Here is a 16,337-nt window from a genome sequence, read left to right on the forward strand (position 1 = left end):
TGGGTTCTCTAGAATTTGCCTACACATGCAGATATTCATCAAGCCCTCCTGGTGTGATCTGTGAAAACTGGGGAGGGGATGAGCCTTGTGTTTGCTCATCCCTGCCTTGTCTCCGTGCGTATAGTGCCTGCACGTAGGGGAGGGATGACCAGGCTGTGTGCCCTTGGCCAGAAGGAGAGACAGGCCTCTGCCTGCTGGAAGAGTTGGTGTCTACAGGATGGCATGAAGCTTGGAATCTCCCTGCCAGGAGGGGACAGGGAGGCAGGGAGAGGACTGGGGTCCCTGGCCATGACTGGGGTGGAAATGGCCACACCAAGGTCCCTCTGGGGTAGGTTTCTGCCACGATCCCTATGACAAACATTTCTAGCAGGGTTTGCTGGGGATTTCTAAGTCTTTTAAAAAAATATCAAAAAATCTGTCTGTCTCTCTTCTCATGTTAAGGGCCAAAGTATTGGGCTAGGGAGACTGGAAATTTGGTATTTCTCTGGGGCAGATGCAAAGCAATGAGGTCTTCCCTTTCCCACGGCTTTTGCTTGTGCTGTTGTTCCCTCCAGCACTCGTGAGGGGCAGGTTGCTATCTCAGACGAGTAGTAATTTTCTTTTTTTTTCCCTTTTCATATTATAAAATACAAACAAATGACAGAAAAGGTCAGGTGGTGGGAGGTGGGAGGGGGTTCAGCTGGCTCAGAGCTGTAGGGACCGTCGCTTCCTCCCAGAGATGTTACGGTGGTTGTAAGGTCGCATTTTCATTTCCACGAAGGGGATGGAGAACTCGTGGCCTTTCCAATGGTACCAGTTAATCCCCTGGCAGGAGGGAGAGAAAGGCACAGGGTAAAGAAAGACCCTAACATGAAACTAGTGTGGGGGAGGAAGGAAAAAACCATGACTGCTGTAGAGAAGCCTGAAGGAAGAACTTGCTCCAGCAGGAGCAAGAAACACTTCTGCTGCTCTGGCTTGATGTTTTTTTCCCACTGCTCAAAGGCTCCTGATCAAATTTTATGTATATATATTTTTAAAATGTAACTTAGCAAAGTAAATGACTATGGCAGCCAGCATGAGGCATGAACCATCACCCCCAATGGCTCGAAGGTGGTTCGCTTTGCTCCAGCTTGTGTTGGCTCACCCCAGCAGTGCTCCTGACCCTGGTGAACCGACCATGCAGCCCCAGCCCTGGCTTGGGCTTGCTGTCGTGTTTGGTCATGCTGCTAGAAGAAACGCCCAAGGCTTTCAGCCCAGCTCTGCCCTTACCTGACTGTGCCGGGACTCTCCGTACTTGCCGTTGAGGTTGGTGCGGTGGCAATTCTTATACCACCAGGCCCCTTTATAGGACATGGCACAGTTGGTCACAGCAACATCGTTGTCCCTGTCCTTGGTGGAGAAGGGGCGGCCCTGGTGATAGGTGAGGGAGTCCCCTGCGGAAAAAGGCGCCGTTAGGAGTGATGGAGCCTGAGTCATCTGGTCCTTTCACAAGGAAATTAGGATATTCTGGTATATGTGGTGGCCTGTCGATCAACAGCTCAAGCAGCTGAAGGTCTGGGAATAACGTTAACTGGAATTGCTCACAACTGGTTCATCTGAGGTCCTCTACTGTTGGTTTAGCATCAGTACAGACCGTAGCAAATCTTAGAGGCTGCTTGGGTTTGGCAGATAAAGTACTGTATGGTTTTGGATCTGAATTTCAGTGTTTCAGAAATGAATTAAACCCTAGATTTGGGCATCCCTGATTTCCTGAAGCCTGGATCTGCTACATAACTTCAGGATGCTTTCAGACTCCTTCCCTCCTGTTAGCCAAAGGGAACTTTTTTTCCGAGGCTTGCTAGAAAATCTCTCTGCAATGGACCACTTGGCGAGTCTTGGCTCTCTGCTCAGGGTGGAGCAGAGGCTCCTTGGTTGGATGGCTAGAAGAAGAGCTCGTATGGGGAAGGGGAGGCAGTCATGTCTGCAGCACTGTTACTGGCATTTTTGGTAATAGGTTGGGTGCCTTGTGCCCTGGGACTTAAGGTCAGAGCAAGTCCTGTGTTGCATGTAACCAAGATCCCTGTCACTTCTCTTCCAGTGGCAACTACCAGATATTGGTATAAGAAAATTCCTGCATCTTGGATATGGTGTGGGGTTCCTCGCTAAATACCTGGTGGTGAAATTTTGTCTGGATCGTGGAGGCTTGCACTGGCGGTGTCTATCCCAGCTAAAGGGGCTGCAGCAGTACCCCTCTCCCCCTTCCTGGGGAAGAAACCCTCTGTGCCCTCTCTCCATCACCCGTTACCCACTATTTTCTGGTGGGCAAAGCCTTGTGCCGCTGCATCAACTGAACAAGGAGGTGTGACAGTGTCCTTGCAAAACTGGACTGTGTTTGGCCTCTGCGTGAGGAAACGATGCGACGGATTTCAGATTTTTCCATAGCTGTGGGAGTGAGATAAATACACCCTCCAGCATGGCATCAGTAGTGAGCTGTGGTTATTGCCAAGTGAGATGACATCTCCGATGATTGACCTGGTTATTTGAACGGCAATGCCTCTGATATTAAATATCTAATCCCCAATGGAAAATTCCCTGTGTCCTTACTGGGATTTATCAGCCTGGTTTACATGATGGACTGCAGGAAGGCAGAAAGGGCTATGGGTTTATGTCTTGCTGCTCTAGACAGGTAAGCTTTGATGTTGGGATTTCCTTTACAATTTCAGAGCCACCCACCCCAGGACGTCCCTATGACTCGCTAGCAATGAGGTTGTACCCGAAGTGCCGTTGTAGTCCCCAATTCGCAGCTTGTACAGGCTCCGGGAGTCGCCAACGGAGAACTTGTCGTAGTAGGCATATGCTGCTTCCTGGCCGTCCCTCATGTCTATTCGCAACTCGTAGCGCCCTTGGGATGTAATCTTGTGGATGTTGTCCAAGCCTGGTGAGACAAGCAGTGAGACACCCCATGAGACGTGGTGCCTGGATCTGCTCCGTGAGCAAACAAAAGTAGTTCTAGGCAAATGAAACGGCTGTGGGAAATGAGAGTGAGAAAAGGAACCAAAGAGCAACAGCACTTCTGGTTAAGTCTTTGTCTCTCCTGGCACTGATGGGATCTGAGCTCTCTGTCCCCACTCAAGCTTCACCTCTCTGCGGCTATGAGAGGTGGGTTCAAGGCCCAGATTCGGCTTTCTTGCGTGCTGCTGAAGCTGGGAGTGTTCAGCTGTGGAGCTCTGGTGCTTCTCATGTAGCTGTTAAGCTCCTGTACAAGCCAGAGTGTTTACACTCCAGGGCTGGCCTTGGCTCATGTTCAAGTTTTGGGGGAGCACACTCCATTTCAGAGCCGTGCTGAGTCTCACACTCACCCCTTTCCTACCTTCTTTGGGCAACTGGCTTGCTGGCCAAGGCAAGGTGAAGTCCATGAGCTGTAAATGCCACCAAGGCAACCTGTAGTCATCCAAGGGAGGATGAAGGGTTTTGGTCCATGAAGACCTCCAGCGCACCCCCTTCTCTCCTAGGAGGAGCAGATTAGGGAGCTGCTGGCCTTCGTGATGTGTTTTTATGTGGTGTGCCCACGAGTGACTTTCTAACGTGCAGGACAGGGAACGAACAACGGGAGGAAAACTGTCCAAGGCAGAGCAGAGAGGAGTGAGATGAAAGGCGAGGAGCCAGCAGCTGGCACGGGTGGGCAGCACGGTGTACGGGGATCTTGGGTTTGACACGCTGATGAAAGACAACCACTTAAGGTCTTACCCAGCCAAAACTCATCCTCCAAGTTTCCGAAGCCAACCCGGTAATCTGCCCATTTCCGGAAGAAATCGGTCAGCCCGTTCTGCCGCCTCTGGAAGACCTATGGTGGGGGAAGCCCAGGGGGAAAATCAGTGTGAAGGAGCAGAGGGACGGCCTTGCTGGGCTTTGGGGCACAGAAAATAAAGGCAATACTTTGTCTTTCCATCACGCTTTTCAGGGGAGAAAATTGCAATACCATCTAGTTAGTGTTAACTGCAGCCATGCCGTTAATTCCTGTGCAGAAGGGGAAACTGAAGAGATGTTAGATGATGTCCAAGGCAAATCAATGTTATAATAGGAAGGAATGAGCCTTCAAGATTTCTGCTCTACCTGATATGTGGTGCCTCTGGTTTTCTAGCATGTGATTCTGCTTTTCGCTGGCTCTTTCTGTGATATCCAAGGGGATGCTCTGAGGCAGAGTGAGATGGGGGGGAAATTTCCTGGCTAAAATAACATCTGTGCTAGAAATCAGCATTTGAGGAAGCCGTTTTTTTTTTTGGTTTTGACTATACGTCTAGCGCAGTTTTGTGTAATGCGTGTAAGTAATACAAATCAAAGCAATAAAATCAAAGCACCAGAGCATTATTTACTTAAGCAGTCAGTCCATCTACGTCAAGACAAGCAGCGTTTGTGCAATTCAAAAGCCAAACAGGCATTTGCCTCTAAAATGCTCCTGTACGGACTCAATCGGGGTGATGCCTGACACCCTCCTGCTGCAGGCAGTGTGAATCATTCCCCATGGAAGCTATCGGCCATTAATTTCATTTCTAGAACAATAAATCAGGTTCGCGCTCAGATTTTGCTCTCCAGAAGCACTGCAAACATGTCAAATAAATCAAAGGGCATTTCTCCAAGTGTAACTATTATTACTGGAGCGTGGGCTATTCCCTATGGCGTGGGAAATGAAGCGTGCAATATTAAGCCTGCTGTCGTTCCCGCGCAGTCTGGTGCTTGGCTTTGCTGGTAGGATGAGGATAGGTTACTTTGCGACGGGGATGGCGCGTAGGACAACCGCCCGGCTACTCACAATCCAGCCGCCTCCGTCGGTGGTCATGTCGCAGTACACCTGCACCCGCTGGCTGAGGTCCCCGTTGATGGAGATGGTGTAGACGCCACTCAGCGTGTCTCCGTTCATCAGGTGCTGGGCGCAGTCCTGAGGGTTAGCAAAGACACGTCCGCCTGCAAAATTAAAAAAAGCAAAATTTAAGCAGAGGGACACCCTTTCCGCATGTCTCAGGCCCTGCTGGTTGCAATCCAGGAAGGGTCTAACTTCGCTTCTGCAACCTGAGTTATTCTGCAAGGCAGTGGGACTTACATCTACCAACAACATCAGAGGATTTAATGGAAAAAAATGTGTGCATACATTAATTAATCTCCCATACATCCTATATTGGAAAGTTGCATGGTAACATCACTATGAATGATGAGGGATGTCAATTCTTGGACCATCTTTCTGCACCGTGTCTGAAACCCTGGGGTTTAAGCTGTCACCAGCATATTTAGACAGGTGTGAAAATACCAAAACCTGTTCTGCTCTCAGGATTGCCAGCTCCAAACAAGTTTTATGACTTTACTGATTCCAGGCAGATTCCTGATCCATGGCCTTGGAAATGGTGGTGAACTTAACGCGGGGCTGGTTGTCACTTACAAACTGAGCAGGAATTAGGCTGTGCAAGATGCTAGACACGGGCAGTGTGGGGCACGTGGCCGTGCTTCCAGTGTCCTCTAATGAAGAAACGTCTCATTTGGGGGTCAGAGCTTGAGAGTCTTAACCATGAGGTCTCAGCAGTATCGAGGTCTGAACTCTGGGTTCAGAGCTGGTTCAGAGCTGGCGACGTGGATGTGCCTTTCGAGGGCGTCTCAGTTACGTGGTGAGAACGTGTGAAGGACGTGCTGTGCGCGTCCATCGTAACTGCGTGATACCCTGTAGGACCAGGGTACAGACTTGTCTGTAGTTTCCCGTTTGGGTGTATTCCCCTCAGCCTTGCAACCTGAAGACTCTGAGATTGTCGCTTTGTCCAAATGTTGAAGATCCCCTATTTTTTCCTGTCTCCGTGGTCTGGTGAGAGAATGTTTGCATTTTATAGTATCCAACAATGAAAACTGCTTCAAAGACAACCACTTCAGGCTCCCCTGAGCTCTGCAGAGATTACTTGTTTCTTAATTTATATTCATATCTTTAAGAGCCAAGGAGACCTTGAAAGACATTTCAAACCACTATAAATTATAAATACTGTATCTGTTTCTTCCTTTTGTCCCATCTGTATACAATTCCCCAAGAACCTTATGCAAACATGAAACAAAGAGGCTGAGCTATTAATATGTCAGAGGGAATAGAAGAACCCCGGGATGTGTACTGTGAGCAGAAGGAAGCAAAAGAATTTAAATTAAGCCTGGGTTGGTTTTTTTGCCCCCCCCTTTTCTTTTTTTGCCTCCTTAAAGACAAGTCCTTGTTCTCTGCGAAGTGCCCTGATACCCTGCCAGAGTGAATTGAATCTCAGACCTCGATTCTTCGCTGAGGGATGCTGCCCGTGGATTGCATTGCCTCGGTGTTTGCTCCTGGGTGCTTTTGTCTCATCGATACATGGGGTGAGTGGGGAGAAACCGGTTTCTTGCTGATGCCTGTCGTCATCTTAAAAGCAAATTAAATGTGTTCGGATGCTGTATCAGCTGGCAATGGTGTCTCTAACACTGCCAAGGTTTGACATTTGTGTTTAATGGAGATGGTGCTCTCCTTACCCGACGTGAGTGGGTTTCTGCTGCTTTGTCCCAGCTGAGAAGCCATCCCCATGCAGTTTTGTCCCTGACTCCCGAACAGCCTCATAGATTACACGTGTTTTTCCATCACCTGCCTGAACGGCACTGGCTTTTATTGCACTTGCCCATGTAAGAGGCAAGAATAGCAGGAAAGCCTGATCCATAGATGCATTAGAGAAAAGCCTTGTCTTTTTTTGTGGACGTAAATAGTTTCTATTATCTCTTAAAAGCAGGTGAAGGGACCTTTGCATGTAACCATGATGGGGAAGCATATCCATAGTGGATTCAAAGAAAACTCTTCTAATCGAACTGGCAGCGCAGATGGGAGGAATTTTGGTGGACATCATCTTCAGGCTCCTCGGTGCTTTTGGAGCCCAGGAGAAATGTAATTGGATTCAGCCCTGAACAAAATGCACTTTGTCTGTTAAGTGCCCTGGCCTAGCGAGGCTTCTCAAAGAGGGCGAGGAATGATATGCTTTGCACCTTTTCTAATGTGAATGGTTGCAAAGGGTGGTGGTAACGGTGACATTTTCATGCCAGCTTCATTCTTGCAAGTGTAAGCATTCCATCTGTGAGGGTTATGGTGGCTGTGGATGCCCATCGTTTGATTTGGAAAGGAAACCATTCCTGTTGCCTTAGTGAATCATGACTCCTCTAGAATTAGCAAAGGAATAATGCAGTTGGATATAATAGGTGGGACCACAATGCTGCAGGCGTGCTGGCTCTGCTGTCTGTGATCCACTGATGGTGGTGGAGATGAACCTGCTTAATCCTTGTGAGAGATCAGACCATGTCTACTGTGTGGAGAGACCGGATGGGTTTCTCCCCACTCACTCCAAGAGCATACCCGTTGATACCTCTTGTTGACTTTTGTAGGTTTTTTCCCTCTATTTATGCATATGAGGAGGGATAAGGGAAAGGCAAAGGGCCCGGTAGATGGTTCCTGGTCTGAAGCTCAGATCCCCTTGCCCTGGGCTGGACCTTGTGTTTGTACTCTAGGTCCTTCAGCCATTAACTCTTTGCAGCAGAGCAGCACTGTGTGTCGTGGAAATGAATGTACCTCTGTGTGGATCGTGGTGAAATGCTGCCTGAGGAGGGAAAACCCATAAAAGCAGTCCGTGTCTATCACCATGTTATGTGGGTTAAGTCCCGCCTGGCCAAGCAGGCTGGTGCAAGTCCTCACCTGTGGTGAAGGTAGTGGAGATGAAGCCGCTCCGCATGGCATTTTGGGCAGCTTGCAGGCGCACAGTGTACTCTGTGGTCTCAGAAAGCCCCTCCAGGCGGATCCACGTGTCCTCGGCATCCACAATCAGCTCCTGTACATGGGTCCCAGAAGGAGGTAGACACCAAGAGCAACAGATGAGAAAAGCGATGGGGAGCCTAAAGAGTAAGTGAGGAGGGAAGGGAAGCCACAAACTACTGCAGCCCTTGGTGCCTGGCCGAGGAGCATTGCGTGGCTCCTTACAGCCCTGGACTAAGTCAGCGTGAGGTCAATGAATGTATTCAAACTTTTGGGATGGTTCGGGTGGGAGAAAGCTAGTTGGTTTGGACACAGGAGATTTAAATATTTGCAGTCTGTGTGCTCTATTTACCAGCTCTGTTGGGATCTGCATGCCCTCAATACAGGGCACGACAGATTGCCCAAGCATGGCAAGGAGTAGAGCTGGACAAACCTGGTTATCAGCCAGTTTTGACTCCGTTGGTTCCTGTCACATTAATTTTTCTGGTCATCAGCCAATGCCACATAGCATTATATCGAACCCCTTCTGCAAAGCTATTATCCTTCGGCCGCTGCGAGCCAGTCACACCGGCAAAGGAAATGAGACTACTTGCGGTGATGTATTTCTGATAGCGTTTGTAGCAGCTCTTCCAGACAGGCAGATATGGACACACTCATTAAATAATCAAATATATTGTATTGCGAGATTAATTAGCTGTCTGTGCCTATCTTCCTTTTTGCAAGCAGGGCAGGTAGCATTTTTAGCATCTGTGTTCGTGGGATAATTTTCTCCTGCCTCAGCTTGCTTGTGTTTCACAAGTTGTGAATTTCCCCTGTTCCTCCAAACTTTCCAGGCATGCCCTCTTTTCCCAGACCTGCAGGTGTGCATAGAGATTTTGCCCTAGGCAATCTTTTCCTGCTTTTTCCAATTGTTTATCTAAAGTATTGCTTATGCAGAAAGTAGCATCTGCCTTTCTGGTCTCTCCCTGACCTAGTGAGCATCGTTCTTTTGCTTTGTTGGGTTTCTCCTGCTCATTTCTCCATGGTCATGTTATTCCTTGACTTAATGAGCTTCTTTCTATGGGAGGACTCACTCACCTTCCGGCTGCCATCAGTGGATCTGTAGGTCATGACGTAGTTCTCGATCTCTCCCACAGGAGGTACCCAGGAGAGCAGGGCGCTCCGTCGAGTGACTTCGCTGGCGGTCAGATTTGTTGGAGGATCCAAAACTGCAAGGGTGGATAGGGACCCAGGAAAGTGCAAGTTCTCACACACAACCACCCCAGCCTTGCTTCCCAACGCAGTGCACTGGGATTTGACCTTGCAACCCTGAGCTGCAGCCTGAAGTCCTTCCTCACCCTCAGTTTCCAGACCTCATCACCCATCCCCATCATTGAACAGAGCTCTGCAAACCCTCTAAAACTCCTCCTCTACCTGTGTGCTCTCTGAAGGATAATGGCTGTGAAATTCATGTGCTATGGGGCCTGTCAAGCTTCTTGTAAGCAAAATGGGTTGTAGTGCTCTTCTGGACTATGGCCTTGGGCAAGAAAAATGACCTGGTTAAGAGTCGTCTTGGGAAATCACATCCAGAGGAAATCAAAGAAGGGGGTGCATGGATGTTGAACAAGTGAAAATGATGGTTGATGCTTGTTGTGATTCAAATTCTGTTCTTGTGTTGTGCCCAGCACTGGTATTTGGGCGTCCTTTTGGCACATGGCTACTTCTACACCCATATGTCCGTGACAAGAGCTTTGGCTCAGCTTTGCTGGCTGCTTTTCCTGGGGTGGTTGCGTGGCTAAGGGCGCGTAACAGGCAGTGGGGCAGGCGAGTACGTACGAGTTGTAAAGTTGGTGCTGATGGTCTGGCTGGTGAGAGGCCCATTGGTGGCATACATAGAGACTGTGTAAGTGGTAGTGGGCAGGAGGTTGGTCAGCTGGTACTCCTGGTTGACTCCATCCACAAGAATTGTTTCTCCTGCAACTGTAAGCCAAAAGAGACAGCTTAAGGTCGTTGCCCAAAATGTATCTATGGGTATGACTTCATGATCAAAAGCACTTATACTCCTGAAACACCATGAGCTATTGCGTGGCAGCTGAGCTGTACTGGTGGTGTTTGGTCGGAAGGATGGTCTTGTTTTTCCCACAATCCCTATATTTGCTTGATGTTTTCTTTCCCTTTGGTAGTGGGTTTCATGAAGTTTGCCGCACATTGAGTTTCCGTGAGATGGGTACTTGCTTGCCCCTGGGTTGCTGCTGGTGGGCCAGTTAGTAAAGCAGGGGGATCGCAGTCCCCTCCTGTAGGGACTGCCATGCTCTGAGGCTTGGTACGGGGCACTGCCATGGGACCTGGGTGGGACGAGCTGGTGTCTGGGGATGGGGTACAGCCCTGCCACCCATCAGCTGCTGCCCTGCTGAAGCACGGGCTCCTTCCCTGCTCCCTCTGTGGAGGGCACCCGCTGAGCCCTGGGCTTTGGGATGGGGGAGAAGTGAAGGTGAGCTGAAATGGAGCCCCAGCAAAGCTTGTGGCAGAGGGGCGCAGGGTTTTGGCATACCTGCACGGCGGGTGAGGATGAGGACGTAGCTCTCCACCTCTGAGAGCGGCGGGTTCCACTGCAGCAGCGCCTCCGTGGGGGTGACGTTGGTGGCTGTGACCCCCAAGGGGGCATCCATGGCTGCATGGGGGACAGATTCGGAGAGTCAGAGGCATTAAGAGGCTGGGCTATGAACTGGAAGGGCTTCTTGTGACCCATTGCTCGGGGTTCTGCCTCTGTGCCTGCAGAGGAGTTGTTGCTGCCCTAACTGGAGAGCAGAAATGTCATAGCTGGGGCTACTCTGCTACCTGGGCTGCCCTTCCACTGTTTTCCTGATGCACAGCCTGGGATGTTAGGTTGGGGTTTTTTTTAGGTTTTTGAGGAGTCTGGGAATAGCAGAGGGTTTTATTCCTGCAGCAGATGCTGTTTGTGTCAGGGCTTCCCCAGGGATTATTCCTGGAATTCTGTACTCCCTTTAGGAAATGTTGTCATGGTTGCCCAACATCGTATCTCTGGCCTCCCCGTGCCTGGTACACAGATTTATCACTCCCTGCCAGGACCACTCATGCCTATAAGGGAAAAGCTTTGCCTAGACATACTTCAGAAGCCCACGCTGGGCCCTTGTGGGCCTTGCTCATCACCTTGAGCTTGCATCAGGCTGGCGTGAGGTTCAGCTTTCTCTCAGCTGCCCGATTGCTACTGCAAGCAGGGGCTGGCACTGTTTGATGGCTACCTGCCTGCCAGGAGCTCCTTCCCACCTGTATACACAGTGATGGAGGCCACCTCGCTCTCCTCCCGGCCCCGCACGCTCTTCATCCCAATCTCGTACTGGGTGGCGGGCTGCAGGTGGTGGAGGGTGTACTCGGTGGCATCGCTGGCGATGGTGGTGCTGTCTGTCTTCCCTGCGGGGACAGAGCCAAGAGCTTTGGCATCATGGCTGGCCCTGTCCCTGGGGTGCAGGAGGTGCTCGGGAGGGGAGGGCAATGCCACAAGCCCTCTCCAGGGCTGATACTGAGGGTAACTGGGCTTTGTGCCTGCGGGTACATGCACGCCTGCATGCCCATCGCTCTGCTGGAGCGACCTTTTCAGCATCGTCGGTGAAACTGGGTCTAAGGGAGATGAGCCAGGGGAGGCAGGTGGGGGAAGTGGGATTTCAGGATCAGGCCCTGAATTAACTGTCCCCAGGGAGGGCATGCTGCAGGGCGTCACTCCCTGCACCCCTCTGTGTCTATCTGGCCCTTGGCTACAGTGGCCCTTGGCCATCCTCATCCCAGAAACCCCGTCCTCCATCCCTGCAGCCTCTTGGTCCATGCCAGCTATCGGTGGCTTTCCCTGGGGCACTGGGATGCTGCCTGGGGTGAGGATGACCTGAAATCTTGCTTGCACCCACAGATGGAGGGAGGGTTGGCAGCTGTGAGCTCCGGGCACAACCAAGAGTGGTCTGACCCATTACCTTCGGCGGCACGGTAGGACATTCTATAGCTGTCGAAGGCAGCGATGGGAGGGCTCCAGTAGACGATCATGGACTCCTGGGTGACATTGCCCACCCTGAGGCCCTTTGGCGCATCAATCCCTGGTGAGACGGAGCAGAAAACGAAGCTGTGGGAGGCAGGTCCGCTCCCCGTCCCCACGCCTGCCCTCCCGGCTGGGTCCCGTGCCCAGCATGGGGGGTCCATGGTACCTGTCGTGATGGAGCCCACGACAGGCTCGGAGCTGACGGCGCCGTGCACAGCCACCAGCGATACCAAGTACTCGGTGGATGGCTGCAAGCCCGTCAGGCTGGTGTGCCTGCGGGTGCGCCGTCAAGCGTGAGCTGCAGTGCCTCCTCCTCGTCCCGGGGGCTGTAGGTGAGGACGAGGCGGTCTGCTGGTGGGGATGGATCACTCCACGTGACGTTCACGCTAGAGGATGTCAGCTGGGAGAAGTGGAGCTGCGTGATGGGCCGGACCCCTGCAAGATGGAGAGGGGAGATGTAACACTGACCGTCTGCAGATCCCGGCCTCCACGTTTTTCCCAGCGCTTGTATGGGAAACACCCAACAGAGGTGGCAAAGCTGCAGCTCTGGGCTCTCCATTGATCTGCAGCCATGCTGGGATTGAGGGGCAGAACTGGAGGAGAAAAATGGTGCTTTTCTTAGCTCTGCCCGCAAACAGACTCCAACCCAGACCCATATTGTGGGTGATGCGGCTGTCCCCTACAGACAGTATGTGCTGTCTGGCTATCTCAACTGCAGGCTTTTCACCCAGAGGTGTTTGTTAGGTCCCTCAAGGCTTGAGGTTCCTTCCTATGGACATGCACACCACCTTGACCACAGAGGACAGCATGGGCCGGCTGTTCCCCCAACACCGCCACTTCTTTATTGGAGCCTCAGTGTGCTCAGTGCTGCTGGCCAGGGGGATGGGATCCCCATGCTGGTAGGGCTATCCTCCTCCTGAGGTCCACAGACCTCCTCCCACGAGGATGGATTGCCCAGCTCTTATCCCCGTCACTGTCTCAAGAGTTTCAGTGCTGGGGACGTGGTGGGCTGGCAGAGGTACCAGTGTGGGGTAGCGGTCTGTGCCCTTGGCCCCATCCCAACCTCTCTTTCTCTACCTGTGAAGGCATCCACTGTGGCCTCCAGGCTCTGCTGGCGTCCCCTTTCGGCAATGATGGAGATGGTGTACTCCGTCCCAGGCTCCAGCTCAGAGAGAGTGAGCTGCGACTCGTCCTTGGGCACTGTCACTTCGGAGGCCATCCCCGAGGCGGGGGTGAAGGTGACGCGGTAGTGGTCAATGGGACCTGTGGCTTTGGTCCAGGTTAGCGAGATGGACGTCTCTGTGGAAGCCGTCACCAGGAGGTCCCGGGGGCTGTCAAGCTCTGTGGGAGAGGGTTGGTGCAGAGCTTTGTCTCCATGCACGGGTTGTTACATGGGGATGCCTGAGCCGTAAGAGCTCACAAGCCATGCTTGGAGCATGGAACGGGGCCAAACTCACCGGTCCTGGCATTCATGGTTGCTGGCACGCTCTGCTGGCTGTCCATCACGGCTGAAATCCCGATGCCGTACTCTGTCCCCGGCACCAGATCTGCCAGGGTACAAAGGACATGAAGGGGCGTGAGAGCAGTGCCTAGCTGGGTGGCCTTGGGGTGCAACCCCACCACCCCCCATGCTGGGGACAAGGCGGGACCCTCCTGAGCATCCCCGGGGTGACCAGCCCTCCCACAGGTCAGCGGTTCCTCTGTGCATTGGGGAAGAGCTGAGCCTCTTTAGAAATCCCTATGGATGCCTTTGGACAGGGAATTCAGATTATTCTAGCTCAGAAATAAGCAATTTTTAAAAGTTGTTGCTGAGGTCTGCTGTAATTGCTGGCATCGAGACAGAAATTGTATGTGTGTGAGCTGAGATGGGAATGATAAAGTAGCTATATTTGTTTCCGAAGTGATTCAACGTCAAATATTGTCACAGGGCTGGTGTCTCGAAGAGAAATAAATAATGCAGAGTAAATGAAATGCACATTAATTAGGAAAGGCGCAGTCTTTCTGGGAGCCGAATCAAGAGCTGCTCCTTGAGGTGGACGTATCCTATGGTGCCTCTCTCAAGGGACGTGGGAATCGAGCTTGTCCCGCTCCTTTCTCGCACACCTACTGCTGATCACTGTTTCATCTCCGTGGGACGTCTCCAACCTCTGCCTATCACTTCTGCTTGGCTGCTGATGGCTTTATTCCCCTCCTCCCTGAGCTTCCTGGTCTTTCCCACGGGGTTAGAGAAAGCCATAAACCCTCCAGCCTTGCTTCACCCTGCCTTGCCCAGGGCAGCATCCCCTGAAGCCACCAAAACCTTCCCCAAGAGGCCAGGAGGGAGGGAAACTCCCATCCCCTGCTCCTCTCCTCTTGCTACGGTGCAGTCTTGGTGCCGGGGGGAGATGGACCCCCTTCACCCCTGCCCATTAAGTGTTGGAAGTATCCTGGAAAGGAAGAGAAGAGGCTGGGAGAAAGGGGGAGGACAAGGAAGAAATGAGAAGGAGCATATAAAACGATGCCTTTTCCCTCCCAGCTCTTCTGGGTAGAGCAATATTATGGATCTTTCCGTGCAAATGCTGATTTTGAAGAGAGACATGTGGGGCAGGGCAAGGCTTGCTGTGTTTTTAAGCTTAAATCTTTGATAAGCTCTGCTCAGCGCCATTCCTCACTGCTTTTCCTGCAGGCAGGTGAAGGCAGCTGGAGGAGTCGCTGGTTGCATTTACACCGTGGATCCCACCAAGTCCTGGGTGGCAGGAAAACCACCCCAATGGTCTTGGCACCACATGCAACAAGACCTTGGAGGACAGGGCTATCACGTGCGTAACGGAGCTATGGGAGAGGCTCATGCACCATCCACACTATGGCTATCCTGGCTTTTTTTTTTGCCAGCAGAATGTTTTTTAGGTTATTTTCTGCTATAATTAGTTTTGGGGTTTTTTTTTTAATTGTTTGTTTATTACATAGCACCCTGGGAGCTAGAGGAAAAGTGCTTAAGTGATGATGGAGGCACTGTATAAAAATTGCTCACCGCTGTCAACTGCAGCCTCTGTATCTCTGGAGCTTGCTCTGCGGGGGCTTTCTTGTAGCCCTGCCTGAGTCTGGCAGCAGCCAGGCAGTGCTGGTGCTGACAGGTAGAGACTTGGCAGCTTTTTTTATTTTTATTGAGAGAAAAAGACAGCCTTCACGCCGTCTCTTTCTCCGAGGCAAGCTCAGGCTCTGCCATGGGTGTCATTGCAGTTTAGGTCACTGCGGTAGTGTTGCACCTCTGCTCCAGGGAGAAGGATTTGGCCCTTTTTAATGCTCCTTCTCACCTAGAAAGGCAGGAAATACCTAGAGGAAAGCCAGCAGGGGACCAGCGCTAGGTCTCTGATCCCTTGCTGTCCTCCTCCATCTCATCCCACTTCTCCACCCGCGTCCTCATCACAAATGCAGCAGAAACTAGCCTTAACTTTTCTTTTTTCCGCATACTGCATTTTTCAAGATAACTGCTCGAATTGCTTTCCTGCCCTCCAGCCTTTCTCGTGACTCGGTGCCGCTGTGCCTGTAACTTGGCTTTCGACTTTCCCTGTTCCTATAGGTCCATATGGCAGAGATGCCTGAGCCCTCTTCGGGCTTGGGGAGGTCCCAGCAGGGCCAAGAGAGTCAACGTGGCAGAACCCAATGTCCTGCCATACCCAAGAGCTTCAAGCTGAATGAGTGATCCTTTTTATATGTGTAAGTCTTTCCTTTGCTCCAAAAAATGCCACCGGCGCCGCAAATCCAGCAGGCAAGAGGTTGTAGTTGAAAAAAGGAAACCAGATCTCACACGGTGCTTGTGGTGTTGCTGCAAAGGGTGTTTGGGACTTTCCTGGCAGTGGGAGGTGGGGGGTGTTTGCAGCCCCCGGTGGGTCCCCCTGTGCTGGCCCGAATAATGTAACGCTTGAGGGACCTGCTCAAAAACAGCATCCCGGGATTTAGGTCTGCTTTGTGCCCCGTTTGGTAAAAGGCAACGAACTCGGGCAGCCTGGATCCCCATCGCTGCCTACGGGGCATCGGCACCTGCGGCTCCTTCCCGGCAAGGGAAAAAAAGAAGGGTGAAATAATATTTTCCGCTATTTTCCTCTGAAAGGCCTTCCTCTCCCCGTTTCTCACGCTGCTCATTGCTAGCTCTGTTTGGGACCTGGACAGACCCTTGCCAGAGGTGCATTGTTTGGAGGGGCATCGCTTGGAGGGGCATCACTCGGCTCGTGGATAAGCGAATCCAGACCCACAGAGGGGAAAATGAGCTTCATCCCAAGGAAAACCTTCTCTCCAGTAACTAGTAAACTCCAAAACAGCCTCAGATGTGTGCCAGCATGAGGGCAACCGAGCATCAGTGGTGATGTGGGCTCTCCATTGCTCTACCTGCTTGCGAGGAGGAGGAGGAGGAAGGGGAGGAAGGGTGCGTGGGTGCATGCGTACCTGCGAGGGTGGCCCGGGTGGTGGGACCGGTGTCCCGCGGCACCAGGACTTCGTGGTAGTGCTCCCCAGCCAGGGTGCTGTAGACCACCCTGTAGCTGTGCACCTCGGCCTCGCTGTTGTCCCAGGCGAGCTCGAGGCTGGCGGGGGGCCGCG

At 51.9% G+C, this 16,337-nt stretch overlaps 1 protein-coding gene across 1 annotated transcript in view; it reads right to left on the reverse strand.

The window, feature by feature from the left end:
* Positions 1-646: 646 nt before the first annotated feature.
* LOC104624912 (tenascin-R-like) overlaps positions 647-16,337 on the reverse strand; it is a gene marked incomplete at its 5' end in the record, with an annotated part of 17,581 nt that continues 1,890 nt past the window's right edge. The window contains 16 exon segments of the mRNA XM_010292396.1: positions 647-804; positions 1,249-1,412; positions 2,732-2,893; positions 3,706-3,802; positions 4,769-4,920; positions 7,682-7,814; positions 8,816-8,946; positions 9,554-9,697; positions 10,269-10,388; positions 11,006-11,149; positions 11,701-11,820; positions 11,929-12,043; positions 12,046-12,197; positions 12,840-13,103; positions 13,220-13,309; positions 16,185-16,321. Of these exon segments, the coding sequence (XP_010290698.1) occupies positions 685-804; positions 1,249-1,412; positions 2,732-2,893; positions 3,706-3,802; positions 4,769-4,920; positions 7,682-7,814; positions 8,816-8,946; positions 9,554-9,697; positions 10,269-10,388; positions 11,006-11,149; positions 11,701-11,820; positions 11,929-12,043; positions 12,046-12,197; positions 12,840-13,103; positions 13,220-13,309; positions 16,185-16,321 (2,245 nt within the window).

Source organism: Phaethon lepturus, unplaced genomic scaffold, assembly GCF_000687285.1.
Source record: "Phaethon lepturus isolate BGI_N335 unplaced genomic scaffold, ASM68728v1 scaffold38688, whole genome shotgun sequence".
NCBI classification, from domain to species: Eukaryota; Metazoa; Chordata; class Aves; order Phaethontiformes; family Phaethontidae; genus Phaethon; species Phaethon lepturus.